Consider the following 15,032-nt stretch of genomic DNA (forward strand, 5'->3'; position numbering starts at 1 on the left):
ACCACTATGCCAAATGTTCCATCTGAGCAAAAAATTTCAGCTTGCTGGGCAGAAATGTTTCCTGCAAGGTTTTTTAATTTTGCATATGCTGAAACATGATGTACAAATGAAGAGCAGATATACATGAAAGCAATATACATGAGGAAGATGCTGTGGATACCCAGCCCCAGTGACCTAAAAGGATACAGCACCAGCCTCCTAAACCAGGGATTGCAGGTTTCTGAGTGGGTAACAAAAGATCCTGCGAGTGGGTGTTTTGCCTAAATTAGCATCACTTGGAAATGCAGCAAGGTTCTCTCTGCTTCCCCTCCCCAATGTTTTTTTCCCTCTCTCTAGCCCCCAGAATAGATGAATATGTAGTAGAACTTCTGAATAAAAAGGCATAGGATTGTATTTACAGTGATCTGGCCTAGTTCACACAGATGTCTAAAGAGTTGCTGAAATGTTTCTCTGGGTTACCAGAGCTGGCTGAGAGGGCCTGAGTGAATGCCTTTACAAAGCTTGACACATTCAGGAGAGGACAAGGTTTAGAACTCTCCCTGACACCTGGTTTATAAAGAGGGATTCCACACACACCCCTTTTAAATTCACGGGGCCTCTTTCTCATCATTGATCTTCAGTGGCACACTCTGCGAACAGCTCTAAGATTTCATGTGTTCTCCATTCACTTGCCATTCAGCATTTGGTTTTACAGACTCCTCAAAATCATGAACTGCATACTCTTCCTGATTAGCTGTCTACTACAGTGGTACCTTGTTCTGAAACGTAATCCGGTAGAAAGAAGATTCCACCTAAACATTAGGAAGAACTTCCTGACAGTAAGAGCTGTTCGGCAGTGGAATTTGCTGCCAAGGAGTGTGGTGGAGTCTCCTCCTTTGGAGGTCTTTAAGTGGAGGCTTGACAGCCATCTGTCAGGAATGTTTTGATGGTGTTTCCTGCTTGGCAGGGGGCTGGACTGGATGGCCCTTGTGGTCTCTTCCAACTCTATGATTCTGGAAGACCGTTCGAGTTCTGAAATGTTCGGAAACTGAGGCGCAAAGAGCTGTCTACAAATTCAATTGAGAAAACTGAAAAAACACGCAGCGGAAGCCGTTCGACTTCTGAGGCATGTTCAAAAACAGAAGCATTTACTTCTGGGGTTTTCAGTGTTCAGGTTCCGAAACATTCGTCAATGAAGATGTTTGAGAATCGAGGTACCACTGTATACTTTTAGGATAATTTTTATTCACACACACACACACCCATTTCCATTTCTAATGCATCTAATGCAATGCTGTGGTGTTTTCTCATGGTGCTTAGCCACCCTGAGGATTATCACTTTTCAGCTTAAAAAAAAAAAAGACAACTGAGATTCTCAACCTGCGGAAAGAGCAACCGGGTCACACATTTGGGCTACTGTCTCACCGTACTCAAGCCATTCCCGCTCATCGCAATGAAAAGACAGCAAACCCCTGGCCCCAGTCATCCAATCAGGTTGGCGTTGTGAAGGCACCTCCAGACTGGGTTCATCTGTGCCCTCTTGACATCCTCTTGCCTCATCCTCATAGGCCTGTAGATGTTGACTTTGTTGTAAAGGACCGCCGGCGAGTCGTTGATGTATTGCCGGTGGTAGTAGTTGACCTGGATGCCGTTTGGCGGCGGGGTCATGTAGGTGGTGTAACCGTGGAAAGAGTGGACCCTGCTGAGAGGTGACGGCGACGCCGGGTGGCTGCTGCGGACGGGAGCCTTGGGTGGTTGCCTGTTTCGTGAGCCGCTGTGGTTCGACGGGCAGCTGAAGGGGTCTGACGGGGTGCGGAGGCTGCCCTGGTTGCTGCTGTTGGTGAGGCTGCCTTGGGTGGCTGCCGTGCTCTTGTTGAGCAGGAAGAGAGACGTGTGCGGCGGAGGCCTCAACCCGGCCACAGGCTTGGATAGGGCGTAGAGGTGCCGGAACTCCTCGTCAAAAAGCTCCACCACTTGGCCCGTGAACTTGGAGAGGAAGTTGCGGTGGACTTGGCCACACAACCACGTGAAGCTTGGGAGGCAAGAGGAGGTGGGTGGTTGGGTGCAAAGTGGGGGAAAGATGGGGGAAATATCCAGGTTAACAACTTGGAAAGGCATAGTAATAATCATTATTATTTATACCCCGCTCGTCTGGCTGGGTTTCCCCAGCCACTCTGGACAGCTCCCAACAGAATATTAAAAACATAAAAAAACATAAAAAAATAAAAACTTCCCTAAACTGGGCTGTCTTCAGATGTCTTCTAAAAGCCAGGTAGTTGTTTATTTCCTTGACATCTGATGGGAGGGTGTTCCACAGGGTGGGCGCCACTACCAAGAAGGCCCTCTGTCTAGTTCCCTGTAACCTCACTTTTCACAGTGAGGGAACTGCCAGAAGGCCCTTGGAGCTGGACCTCAGTGTCTGGGCTGAATGATGGGGGTGGATACGCTCCTTCAGGTATACTGGGTCGGGGCCGTTTAGGGCTTTAAATGTCTGCACCAATACATAGCCTCTTCTACACATAACTCAAGGGACTGGTGTGGACTTAAGAAGAGAAGAAGAAGAGTTTGGATTTGATAAATCCACTTTATCACTACCCGAAGGAGTCTCAAAGCAGCTACCAATCTCCTTTTTCCCTTCCTCCCCCACAACACTGAGGTGAGTGAGGCTGAGAGACTTCAGAGAAGTGTGACTAGCCCAAGGTCACCCAGCAACTGCATGTAGAGGAGTGGAGACGCGAACCCGGTTCCCCAGATTACAAGTCTACCACTCTTAACCACTACACCACACTGGCTCTCTTAAGAACGTAAGCCCATCTAGTTCAGCATCCTACTCTTACTGTGGCCAACCAGATGCCTGCAGGAAACCGGTCAAGTCATAGACTCGTAGATTTGGGAGGGACCACAAGGGTCATCCAGTCCAACCCCCTGAAATGCAGGAATCTTTTGCCCAAGGTGGGGCTCGAACCCACGGCCCTGAGATCAAGAGTCTTGTGCTCTACCGGTTGAGCTAGCCCAGGCTATATAAGAAAAAGTGTTTTGATTTGCAATTTTACTAGACTAAAGAAGTGCCAAGTGTCCAGGTTTTCTTCTTACTGAGCAACTGGGTGGGAAATGGCTTGCATGGGTTTATAGATGTTGCTTTTTTTACCCCTCTGCAAGTAAAACTGGCTAGAATTGTAAGAGATCTGGAATCTCCCCAAGAGCTGGAGGGTTTTTCCGCTTGCTTCCCATCCCCTAACCGGCTCTGCCCATTTTTAACCAAAGGAGAAGAATCCTGATTTCAGCTTATTTTTTTGTTTTTTTTTTACTGTCACCAGCTGTTTTTCAACAGGCATCGTTTGGGGGCTTGAGGGGAGATTTTAGGTTTCTGCATAATTTAGCTTTGCATAGCTAAAACACAGGCAGGTGTGCCAGATATTGCTTAATGCCGCATATCAATGTCATGACGAGGCACATGCATTTGTGTGTGTTTGTAAGGAAATTAATTGGGTGTGAAGATCGCTTCTAGCCCAGAGCTAGCATAGTTCTGTTTAAAGCTGGTTTCTAGGGAAAAGAAGAACCAGCACAAGGCAGGACTTCGTTTTGGAGAGTACACCTCTAAGTCACGCTCCTCAATACCCTATGATCGCAAGCAGGGATTATTATTATTAATATTATTATTATTATTATTATCAGTGCTCACTGGTACCTCTATTTCCCCCCATCAATATATGTGTACTAGCGCTGCATTTTTATTATTTTACCCCAAAAGAGCACTGATTGCAAAAGTTCAGGCACAAATAATTACACCTGTATGAAGTTTGTCTGAACATTGAGTTAACTGTTCGGATTTAATACTGCATGATGTTAAACTCTATTTGTGCTGTTGCTTCAAGTATGCATTTAGGAATATGATGGGGCTACTTGTTTAATACAGCATATGCTTTTTTTGGGGGGGGGGTGCTCTCCTGAAAGGTTGCCCACGAAGCGGACTGAAAACTGTTGCTGTCCTTGTTACAGGTAGGTAGCCGTGTTGGTCTGCCGTAGTCGAAACAAAATAAAAAAATTCCTCCCAGTAGCACCTTAGAGACCAACTGAGTTTGTCATTGGTATGAGCTTTCGTGTGCATGCACACTTCTTCAGATTCTCTGAAACAGAAGTCACCAGACCCTTATATATAGTGAGAGGGTGGGGAGGGGTATTACTCAGAAGGGTGGTGGGAATGGGTGATTGACTGATAGATGTGGTAAACCTGTGGACGACTGTTAATGACTGCAATTGGTCTTACAGGAAAAAGCAAGGGGTGAGATGGCTAAAAATAGCTTTATCATGTATAATGAGATAAGAATCCAATGTGTCTATTCAGACCGACCACGTCTCTCCATGGTTTTAAGTTTGGTAATAAGTTGCAATTCAGCAACTTCTCTTTCCAGTCTATTTCTGAAATTCTTTTGCGATAAGACAGCTACTTTGAGATCTTGTATAGAATGTCCTGGGAGATTGAAGTGTTCTCCTACTACTGGTTTCTCTGGCTTGTGATTCCTGATGTCAGATTTATGTCCATTTATCATTTGGCGTGGGGACCCAGGTGGCGCTGTGGTTAAACCACTGAGCCTAGGGCTTGCTGATCAGAAGGTCGGCGGTTCGAATCCCTGTGACGGGGTGAGCTCCCGTTGCTTGGTCCCAGCTCCTGCCAACCTAGCAGTTCGAAAGCACGTCAAAATGCAAGTAGATAAATAGGAACCGCTACAGCGGGAAGGTAAACGGCGTTTCCATGTGCTGCTCTGGTTTGCCAGAAGCGGCTTAGTCATGCTGGCCACATGACCTGGAAGCTATACGCCGGCTCCCTCGGCCAATACTGCGAGATGAGCGCGCAACCCCAGAGTCGGTCACGACTGGACCTAATGGTCAGGGGTCCCTTTACCTTTACCTTATCATTTGGCGTAGGGTTTGGCCTGTTTGTCCAATATAGAGAGCTGAAGGGCACTGTTGGCATTTGATGGCATACACAATGTTAGAAGATGAGCAATTAAATAGTCCTGAGATGGTATGTTTGGATGTTGTTGGGGCCAGTAATGGTGTTGTCCGGGTGTATGTGGCAGCAAAGTTGGCATCTGGGTTTATTGCAGGCTCTGGTACCAGTGTCCATGTTAAGTCTGTTGTGGTTGTATTATTGTGGGTGAGGAGTTGTTTAAGATTGGGTGGCTGTCTGTAGGCAATGAAAGGTCTTCCTCCCAGAGCTTGAGAAAGAGTACTTCAAACATGATTTTAGTAAGTTGGCAACCCTAATAAGCAGAAGCACTCAGACCAACCTGTGCATTTGGCAGCCTACTAAGATAATGTTTATTAGAGATATGCTTGTAATATAGTCACATAGAATATTTTTTAAATGTATATAGCAGCAAGGGAGGTGCAGTAGCTTGGAAGCAGTTGCTGCTGCTCATCTGCTTGAATTCTTCCTCTCGCCAGCCAAGCGGCACAAATGAACTGTCAAGTTATTCTTTCCTACAAGCTTCAGCACAGAAGACAGCTGTGAGCACAACCCTCTTGCAATGGAGTGAATGGCTGTCGCAGGTGAGCTTACCTGTACGATCCAGACAGAACGTATCTCCAGTCTGAGATGATGAATTTTTCTTGGATTTGCCCGGAGAATTTTCGGCCCGATTTGGCACAGTAAACCTCCCCTGTGACGCTCCGCACGGAAATATTCTGGGAAGTTATCAAAGAATGCTACAAGTTAGTCACAATCTCTCGGCCTGATCTACCACACACTGGGTGGTTGCGTGGTTAAAATGACGCAAAGCCATCAGCTCCTTGGAGGAAAATATTGACATATAAATATTGATGGTTATCGTGCATCTCATGAATCAGACTAAAGTCCACAAAAGCTTATGCATTTTTTTTAAAAAAAATTGTTAAGGTGCCACAAGATTCTTGATTGGTTTTGCTGCAAAAGGACTAGCGTGTCTGTTTCTCTGGAAGCTGTTATTAATTGTTTCCCATCATTTATTGTGTATAGATACTTGTAAATAATACCACTTGTATTCTGATGCACTTCTGAGTTCCACTAGAAACCTGCCCCATTCCAGCCAGAGGATTATGAAAGTATGTGGAGCCCCTCAGATATTTTCCAAGTTGCTTTCCTAGTTGCCTCTGCTACCTCACTACCGTCCATCTCCCCGACAAATCCGACGTTCCTTCAGGTGTATGAAGGTGAAATTCCAGCTCCTGGCGCTTTATCCTTCAAGTGGGATCTGCAGCAAAACGCCGGGTCATCCCAGGCTTTCAGCACACATACGATGGGTTTGTAATATAAGGTACACAAGCATCCCATATGAAGCTTGACGGTTGCAGGCTAGAAAGCTCTCCGTACGCCCCACTTCTGCCATAAATCTAAATTGTATTTTTAAATCTAAATTGTATTTTAATCTGCATTATAATCAATTGTTTTTCTTTCTTTTACGTTTTATTGTAATTTTATTGATGTCAGCTGCCCTGAGCCTGGCTCTCATTGGGTAGGGCGGGGTATAAATAAAAAATTATTATTATTATTATTATTATTATTATTATTATTATTATTATTAAGTTAAGTATGCACTTGACCTCATCTATTGCTCTCTCCCATCGATCTGCTTTCCAAGCTCCTCTTCAAGGGTTTGTTTCCTCCCCACATTAAGCACAATTAGAAACCAGGGTTACAAAATGTTGTTGATGCAGATTTTAGGGCTTGATCTATTCACTACTTAAATCCCCTGACATATTATCTCCTTGCTCCTACAAAAACAGACAACCCCAAGAGCTGACGGTTTGCCATCCTTTAATCCAGGTGTGGTTTACTCCTAAGGCCTACCTAACCCAGCAATTGTGCCAACGGTCCAAAAACTGGGGGGGGTGTATCTTAATTGCCCCCTCCCTAGTCAGCAGATGGGTCGTTCGATGAGCAGCTGTTGATTTGGGCAGTTGCATGTCCTGTTTTGTGCAAAGGTCCAAGGGGTCCACACCTGCTTTTTGGTCACACCCACTGTGGGTACGTTCCTCCAGCCCCAAGGGCTGGTTAAGGGTGAACCGTATCCCTTGAGCCAAAGGAAGATTATCCAGCGTTGTGATGATCCCATCAAAAGTATCTGCTACCTTGAATTGGCCACATATAGGACTGGCCTTAACTACAACCAGATACCCAGAGGAAGCCCACAAGCAGGAATCTGAGCTCAAGAGCATTCTCCCCTCCTGTGGTTTCCATCAGCTGGTGATCAGAAGTGTACTGTCTCATTACTGGCTGATGGGCACTAGCTTGGATAGCATAGTTCTGTTTTAAAGTTGGTTTCTGGAGGAAACAGAACCAGGATAAGGCAGGACTTTGTTTTTGGAGAGTACACCTCCAAGAAGTGTACTGTCCCTGACAGCAGAGGTAGAACAAAGCCACCAGGGTTGGCAGCCACCGATAGTCTTAGGGCAGATCTCCACCACGCCTTTAAAGCACATAGGATTGCAGAATCAGAAGGACCTCGAGGATCATCTAGTCCAACCCCCTCCAATGCAGGAATCTCAAACAAAGTATCCAACCTCCGTTAAAAAACCTCCAATGAAGGAGAGCCCACAACCTACCGAGGGAGTCCATTCGACTGTCAAACAGCTCTTACTGTCAGAAATGTTTGCCAGCACATGGCAACCCCCAGAGAATCCTGGGAACTGCAGTTTGTTAAGGGTGCTGGGAACTGTAGTTCCGCGAGGGGAAAACTGTGGTTCCCAGGATTATTTGGCTTTAAACTTGTGTTCAAAGTGCTTTTAAAAGCATGATGCGGATCTGCAGTGATTCTCCATGAATTGGAGCAAAACAAGTCCTCTTTTAAAGACATCTAAGCTGGCGGCCATCAGAAAATGATGAGGACGAGATTTCCCCCCACTCTTTTACTTAAAACAAGCTAAGCCAAGACAACAAACATACACCAAAACAACCTTTGTATTGCTGTGTTTTGGTTCAAGCTGGTTGGGGTTTAGAGAGGAGGACGGACAAGAGACTGCAATACCGGTAGTACCTTGAAGTGACCCTCGGCCACATGGAGCTTGTCGCACATTTCGGTGAAGAGCTTTAGGTTGCTGTGGTCGAGTAGCAGATAGACAAACACCCTCCGCTTGTTTGCAGCTTCCAAGACATCGCAGAATATCTCGGTGTCAGTGAACACATCCATCAGGATAGCCAGTACCTGGGATCGGGATGGGGTCCAGAAGGAGGAAGGAAGGGAGGCAGATGAAGGCCAAGCCAAAATACACTATGAGGACCTGGGAACGTCGTACCTGCCAAGCAGACCGATGGCAGTACAGTGGTACCTTGGTTCTCAAACTTAATCCATTCCGGAAGTCCGTTCCAAAACCAAAGTGTTCCAAAGCCAAGGCACGCTTTCCCATAGAAAGTAATGCAAAATGAATTTTACTATCTAACAAGACCATTGATACATAAAATGAAAGCAATAAGCAATGCACTGCAGTCAATCAATCAATCAATCAGTAGCTGAACTGGGTTCCCCACATGCACACAAAAAAGAGCCAAAAAAATGCAAAAAAAATAGCAAAAACAGACAGACTTCAGCATAACACTCAAAATGGAAGTGTAGTACTCAAATCGGAAGCGTAACCCTCAAAATGGAGCACATTTGGCTTCCAAAAAAAGTTCGCAACATGGAACACTTATTTCCGGGTTTGCAGTGTTTGGGTTCCAAGTTGTTTGAGTACCAAGACATTTGAGAACCAAGGTACCACTGTATTTATTCAGAACTTGCCGAGTGTTCGAAGCAAGCTTTAACTCAGCCATCCTCCCAGCAACCCTGCAAAGTAGGTCAATACTGTAAGTCCAAGTGCCTGTGGATAGCGTTCTGCTTAAACCGCAGAGGCCAGAGATGGCAAAGGATCGCCCCGCTCTTTTTCAATCCGTATGGGTGCCACAGTAAACTCAAAGAAGCACACGAAACCAAGACCCATGGCTTGAATGGGTATCATAAAGCACATTCTGGGCACTGTAGGGTCTTCTGGGAGCTGTAACTCTGTGATGTGATCTACAGCTCCCATAATTATTGGACGGAAATAACGTGCTCCAGATGTGCTTCAAAGATATCGTGTGTATTCTCTGCAAATGACCACCTCCGGGGAATCCTTGCAAAATGCTGTAGAGAATGCTCTCCCCACCGTCTTTCTAGCTAGCTCCTGAAAAGGCAAGCACCAGGTCCTTCCCTGCCGAAAGGAAGCTCTGCATTCATTCAGGTTAAAATGTAAGAGGAGATAACCATAAATCTGAAAGCAAGATTCTCTCAAAGATTATCGTCCCCCCATCCACATATTAGGCAGGAAAGGATGGGGACTTCGCTGCTTCCATGCAAACGGAGCACACCGTACTTCAGAGGTAGAACATCTGCCTTGCAGCCGAAGGTCCCAAATTCAACCCCCAACATCTCTAGGTACAGCTCCCTTGAACCCTGGAGAGCTGCTGCCCGTCAGTGTAGACAATGATTCAGTTTAAGGTTCTTCCTGTATCCCAAATGACCTGCGGCATTGCAGAGGGTACAACGTCCACTGTGCTGCTGACACGTCAAACTCATAAAATCATACAATCATGAATCAATTGTAGAGTTGGAAGGGACCCAGAGGGTCATCTAGTCCAACCCCCTGCAATGCAGGAATCTTTCGCCCAACATGGGGCTCAAACCCACAGCCCTGAGATTAAGAGTCTCATGTTCTGTCGACTGTGCTATCTGCTGTCCTTCTCACCACATCAGAAACCATACAATAGCTCTGGACTCTGACACAGCTTCTGGCTTATTTATTATTATTGAGTTTGGCTCATTTAATGTTTTATTATTGTATTCCTATCCCACCTTTCCCGAGATGGTGTACCTGGCTCTCCCTTTCTCCATATCATCTTCCCAACAACCTTATAAGAGACAGCTTGGGCTTAAGAGTTGGTGACTGGCCCAAGGTCACTCAATGAGCTTCACTTCTGAGTGTGCTTTTGAACCCGGGTCTCCTTGCCTGACACACCACAGCTCTTGAGCCTTGCCTCTCCAGGCCTAGCCTGCCTGCGCATTCAAGCTTGCCCATTTGCCCACCCAAATCCCATCCGCCATACCTGACTGGTCTTGTTGATGCAGCGGCGTATGAGGTCCCGGATATTGCTGTTCTTATCCGTCTGGAAATACACCGTGGCGCTGGACTTCTCCTTCAGGTATGGCTTCTCGGACGCACTCCACGTGTGGAGAAGAGCCGGTTCGCTGTTCTCCGAGACGAGAGGGAAGTATGTCCCTGACTGGAGAGACCTGGCGTCATTATTCTGCCTCGGCCCGGCTTCGCCATCGGGGTGCGTGTCGCTGGCGTAGTAAGGCTCCCTTGCGTTCCTCTTGATGTACTGAGCTTCCACTGTGGACAAGAAGTCCACTTCTCCTTCTTCGTCCAAAGCCTTGAGATAAGACTGGAGCCCGCCATCCAAGAGGGCGTCCGTGGCCAGCCGGACACTTTCGTTGTGACTGAAATCCAGTTTCGCCAGCCGGAAGGACCAGTTTTTGACGTCCTCCAGCCGCCTCCGAATCTTGCCCATGTGTCTTGACCGATTCATGATTCTTCACCAGGCCCATGCGCTCGAACAGAGGGCTGGATCCGGCCTGGCCTGGCGTGGTACTGGCTTAGGCAAGCAACAACACACCGCTTGCGAGCTGCGTAGGGTCCCACCTCCAACACCTGGAGGTCCCGTGCTGCAAACTCTCTTTTGTTAAAAGCATAATTTGTTAGCGAAGAAACACACAAACCGCCAGTGCCTAAGGGGAATTGTCCTAACCATCTCTCTTCTTGATTCCACAGTGCGGGTGTTTCTCTAAAGAGAAGAAGTCGAGCAAGCTTAGCAGACGCACTTCGGTAACAATTATGCTCCAGGTGTCCCAAGCTGATGAGTTTGCTCATCTGAGAAAGCTACACCTTCTCCTCGGGGCCCAAGAAAGTGGGTGGACCAAGAAAGAAAGGGGGGGCAAACCCACCACCAGATGCTCATTATCCAATTTTGATTTCATCATCTGATTTCCTTTTCTCCTGTCATCCAGTCAGGCAAGGCAAGGCAGAGCTCAGGCGAAAGCAGAAGAAGCATTTCTGAATAACATTGGAATAGCTCAGGCTTGACAGACACCTACAGATTTAAAGAGGTGGGGTGCAGGTCATATTTAGTCCAGCTCCCTGGCAAGGTGTCCACAGCTAGAGCATCACCCAGAGATGTGGAAACTTGTTTCCTGAAAAGCAAAAGTTCGAAGACCACTCACTACCTTCTCGATTCATCCAGCCTTTGCCAAACAGGTGCTCTTCAAATGTGTTGGACCATAACAGCTTAGTGACCAGGCATCCCCATACTCGGCCCTCCAGCTGTTTTTGGACTACAACTCCCATCATCCCTAGCTAACAGGACCAGTGGTCAGGGATGATGGGAATTGTAGTCCCAAAACAGCTGGGGGGCTGAGTTTGCGGATGCCTGGCTCAGTCAGCAAAACCAATTGCCAGGGATCCAACAGCTATGTCTTCCAAAATATATGGAGGACACCAGTTTGGGGATGGCCAGACTAAATCATCGAAAGTTGCAAGTTTATTCCATGCATACCCATGTCTGCATAAAAGCTTGGTATTAAGGTTACAGGGGATCTGGTTTGATTTATTTTTTTTTAAAAAAGGTTATACCACATGGAGGGATAAACTATAGGAAAACGTGTCTGTTCTCTAATGAAGAGCATTTATGTTTAACATACGTCAGTAGGTTATTGTTATTGTAATTAATAGCAACACGGGGGTGGACTGTGCTGGGCTTGTTGGGTCACAAGTTGAGCAGGCCAGTTTTAAAAAGGAAAGGCATTTGGCCATTCTAATCATTACAGCCTGCGGTAAACAGTTGAGCAGAAAGTCCCAGTGCAGAAGTGTATGCGAGGAGCAATAAACGAAGATTCCCTTCCCTGCCATTTTCAATCATGCACCAGCCTTTAAGGTCCAGTTGGTTAACTTGACATTAACGAACCACAGTTTTGCCCTCAACATCTGCTTGCAACTGCATCAGGAACAACAAAAAAGCAATTAGCCAGCAACCTGCTAAGGGTAATTACACAGGAGAGAGTCATTTGGCATCATTAACTGGACGGGTAAATAGCGGCCTGTCGGCTCGTATCAGACCAGCTGAAACGTGAAAATGTATGACATATGCCTAAATTACTGGGGCCTTTTTTTGTTTGGTCTTTTAAAATTGCTAGATGCTCTTGTATTATGCAGGCTGTATTATCATGCATTGCTCATCAGTGAAAAGCCGTAAGTAGATATGAATTTCTAGGTGTGCCCCCCCCCCTTCCTACACCTAAGAGGAGCTTGAAAGGCAAATATTCAAATGCGAAATATTTTCCCAGCATGGAAAGGCAGGGGTGGAAATGCTTTGCCTGTTCAATTGCTGTCTGTGATGCAGCTGTTGAAGGAAAGCCCAGAGGCTTTGTCTGTGATAAATACATAAAAATGCTTCGAAAGTTGCAAACCTATTGGGGAAAAAACATCGGGAGACTAGGAGGCCGCTTTGTTAGCAAATGCTTCCCCCACAGCTGCATAGAAAAGGGAATTTTGTCCTGAAGAAGAACGAAAAGTTGCATGTGTGGAAAGGGTCGACAATAGTACAATGCTAACTTAGTTCCAGTACAACATCAATACTGCATAAATAATACAGAATAATTAATAATTCACCAATGAAGCAATTTCAGTCTGTAAGACATTGCTAACAAAGCAGCAATTAAGAAAACAAGCTAAACATCACAATTAAAGCAAATGCCATATTAACTAATCAATACAGCTTTGATAATCTATGAAACAATTTTAACGTTAGCAAAACCGCAGCAGCCACAAAAATTCAGCCCTGTTATACACATGCTCTCCACACAGGCTCTGACTCAGAATCTTTCCCCTTTATCCAGCACTGATAGGGCTCTGAGTTCAGGCACATTTGAACCCCGCTTCCCCTGATCAAAGGTCTGGGGGTGGTCCTTTTCCAATTAGTGTCACCAGGACCGGATTTAGGTTTGATGAGGCCCAAAGCTACTGAAGGTAATGGGGCCCTTTATACTTTATGTCCAAATTGTCACTGTTTTTTGTGTTGAATATATGCTATGTGATAATTCATGGATCTAATAGGTATCTAAAGCCATTTGCGCATGTTGCCATGCAAGCAGTCCATGCAGAATGTAGGCACCCTATATATAGAAATGAGCAAACCAGTGATATTTTAGGGAGCTGGCTAGCAGGCAGGGCCCATTACTTACATTTCCGAATACGTTTCCGAGCACAATTCAAAGTGTTGGTGCTTACCTTTAAAGCCCTAAATGGCGGTCCAGTATACCTGAAGGAGCGTCTCCACCTCCATCATTCTGCCCAGACACTGAGGTCCAGCACCGAGGGCCTTCTGGCGGTTCCCTCGTTGCAGGGCCGTCTTGAGCAGATCGCGCGCCCGCCCCGCCCTTGCAGGGTGCAATTGGTTTCCGCGCGGCAAAGCCTCCTTGCCAGGCCAGCGCCCAGCTTACCAGCCCCGCGCCATGGTGCACTGCGCCACCGGGCGTCTACGAAGAGCCGGCCCTGCCTCGTTGCAAGATGCCAAGTTGCAGGGAACTAGGCAGAGGGCCTTCTCGGTGGTGGTGCCTGCCCTGTGGAACGCCCTCCCAACAGATGTCAAAGAGGAAAACAGCTACCAGACTTTTAGAAGACATCTGAAGGCAGCCCTGTTCAGGGAGGCTTTTAATGTTCAATAGATTATTGTGTTTTATTTTTCTGTTGGAAGCTGCCCAGAGTGGCTGGGGAAAACCAGCCAGCTGGGCGGGGTATAAATAAATAAATAAATTATTATTATTATTATTATTATTATTATTATTATTATTATTATTATTATTATTATTACATCATAGGTGCCTACACAACACACAACACTGTTGCTGTATGTAGGTTATATTTTATTTGTTTTTTTATCTTGTATTTTGGAAATGTACATCCAGTTTTCCCCCCTTTAAACTTTTTTGGGGCCCCCAAGAGAGTGGAGCCCTAAGCTATAGCTTGTTTCGCTTATACTTAAATCCAGCACTGAGTTGTCCTCCACAGATTCTACAAAAGCCTTTCAAAAGTTCATCTCCTGTATTAATGCATTAATGGCCAGGCAGCCTTGGGGGCTTGCAATAGGGCAGGGGGAGCAGGATTAATATAAGCTTCTATCCTGCCCCTTCTTCCCAAAGCAGGAAAAAAATGTGATTAAACAAAAACGAAATTTTAAAATGCAATTACCCATCCCCCTTCAACTTTTAAAACATTAAGGACATCTAAAGCCATGCAAATCATTGAGATCTTCTGAAAGCAAGATGGAATCCCCCCCCTTGCATATATCCTACAAGAACTGGGCTCCATCCACTATGCATTCAGAACCAGCAAAATAAAATATTCCACACAAGGTGCAAGTCGCTCATTCTCACAAGGTATGTAGCTGGCTTTAAAAGGGCGAAGAGCAAAGCCGCGGAAGAGAAGGTTGTCTCTGACTCTTGGCTCAATGGAGCCTCCCGCTCAGGAGCAGTCTACCTCCGGATTCCAGTGGGAGGGAGGACAAACATGTCCTGGTTCGTGGACTTCCTGGCAGCTTCTGGTCTCGGATACAAAGCCACAAGGTATGCTCCTTTGCAGATCTGCCTGATCTGGAACTGTTTTGCTAAGCAACGATTTGGAGCAGCAAGGAATTGGCAGAACTTTTGCACATCGTGCATTTGTTCATTTCAGGGCTATCTTTTTAGTTTTGCATTTTATTTTATCTTATCTTAAACCAGTGGGAGAGAGGGTTTTGGGCTGGGAAGGGAGAGAGCACTCCTCTTTGTAGCTTGCAAAGATCAGTACTGTACCTGCCACCTTATAGGACAGGATTGCTCAGCTGACGTGGAGGGTTTTCCCGTTTCACATAGAGATTTGCAAAAACACCGCTCCGAGCGCCTCGTTAGCGCAGTAGGCAGCGCGTCAGTCTCATAATCTGAAGGTCGTGAGTTCGAGCCTCACACGGGGCA

At 46.2% G+C, this 15,032-nt stretch overlaps 1 protein-coding gene and 1 non-coding gene across 2 annotated transcripts; one reads left to right on the plus strand and one right to left on the minus strand.

Annotated features, from left to right (window-relative positions):
- Positions 1–1,224: 1,224 nt before the first annotated feature.
- FAM83A (family with sequence similarity 83 member A) lies at positions 1,225–10,558 on the minus strand. The gene is made up of 4 exons (XM_035125487.2): positions 10,076–10,558; positions 7,995–8,162; positions 5,543–5,667; positions 1,225–2,011 (listed from the first exon to the last, which is right to left on the minus strand). Exons 1-4 carry the CDS (start codon positions 10,556–10,558, stop codon positions 1,462–1,464), a joined length of 1,326 nt encoding a protein of 441 aa, XP_034981378.2. The 3' UTR covers positions 1,225–1,461.
- Positions 10,559–14,959: 4,401 nt separating this feature from the next.
- Positions 14,960–15,032, plus strand: TRNAM-CAU (transfer RNA methionine (anticodon CAU)). The gene has a single exon. It is a non-coding gene; the product is annotated as a tRNA-Met (tRNA).

This window comes from Zootoca vivipara, chromosome 8, assembly GCF_963506605.1.
Source record: "Zootoca vivipara chromosome 8, rZooViv1.1, whole genome shotgun sequence".
Classification (NCBI taxonomy): Eukaryota; Metazoa; Chordata; class Lepidosauria; order Squamata; family Lacertidae; genus Zootoca; species Zootoca vivipara.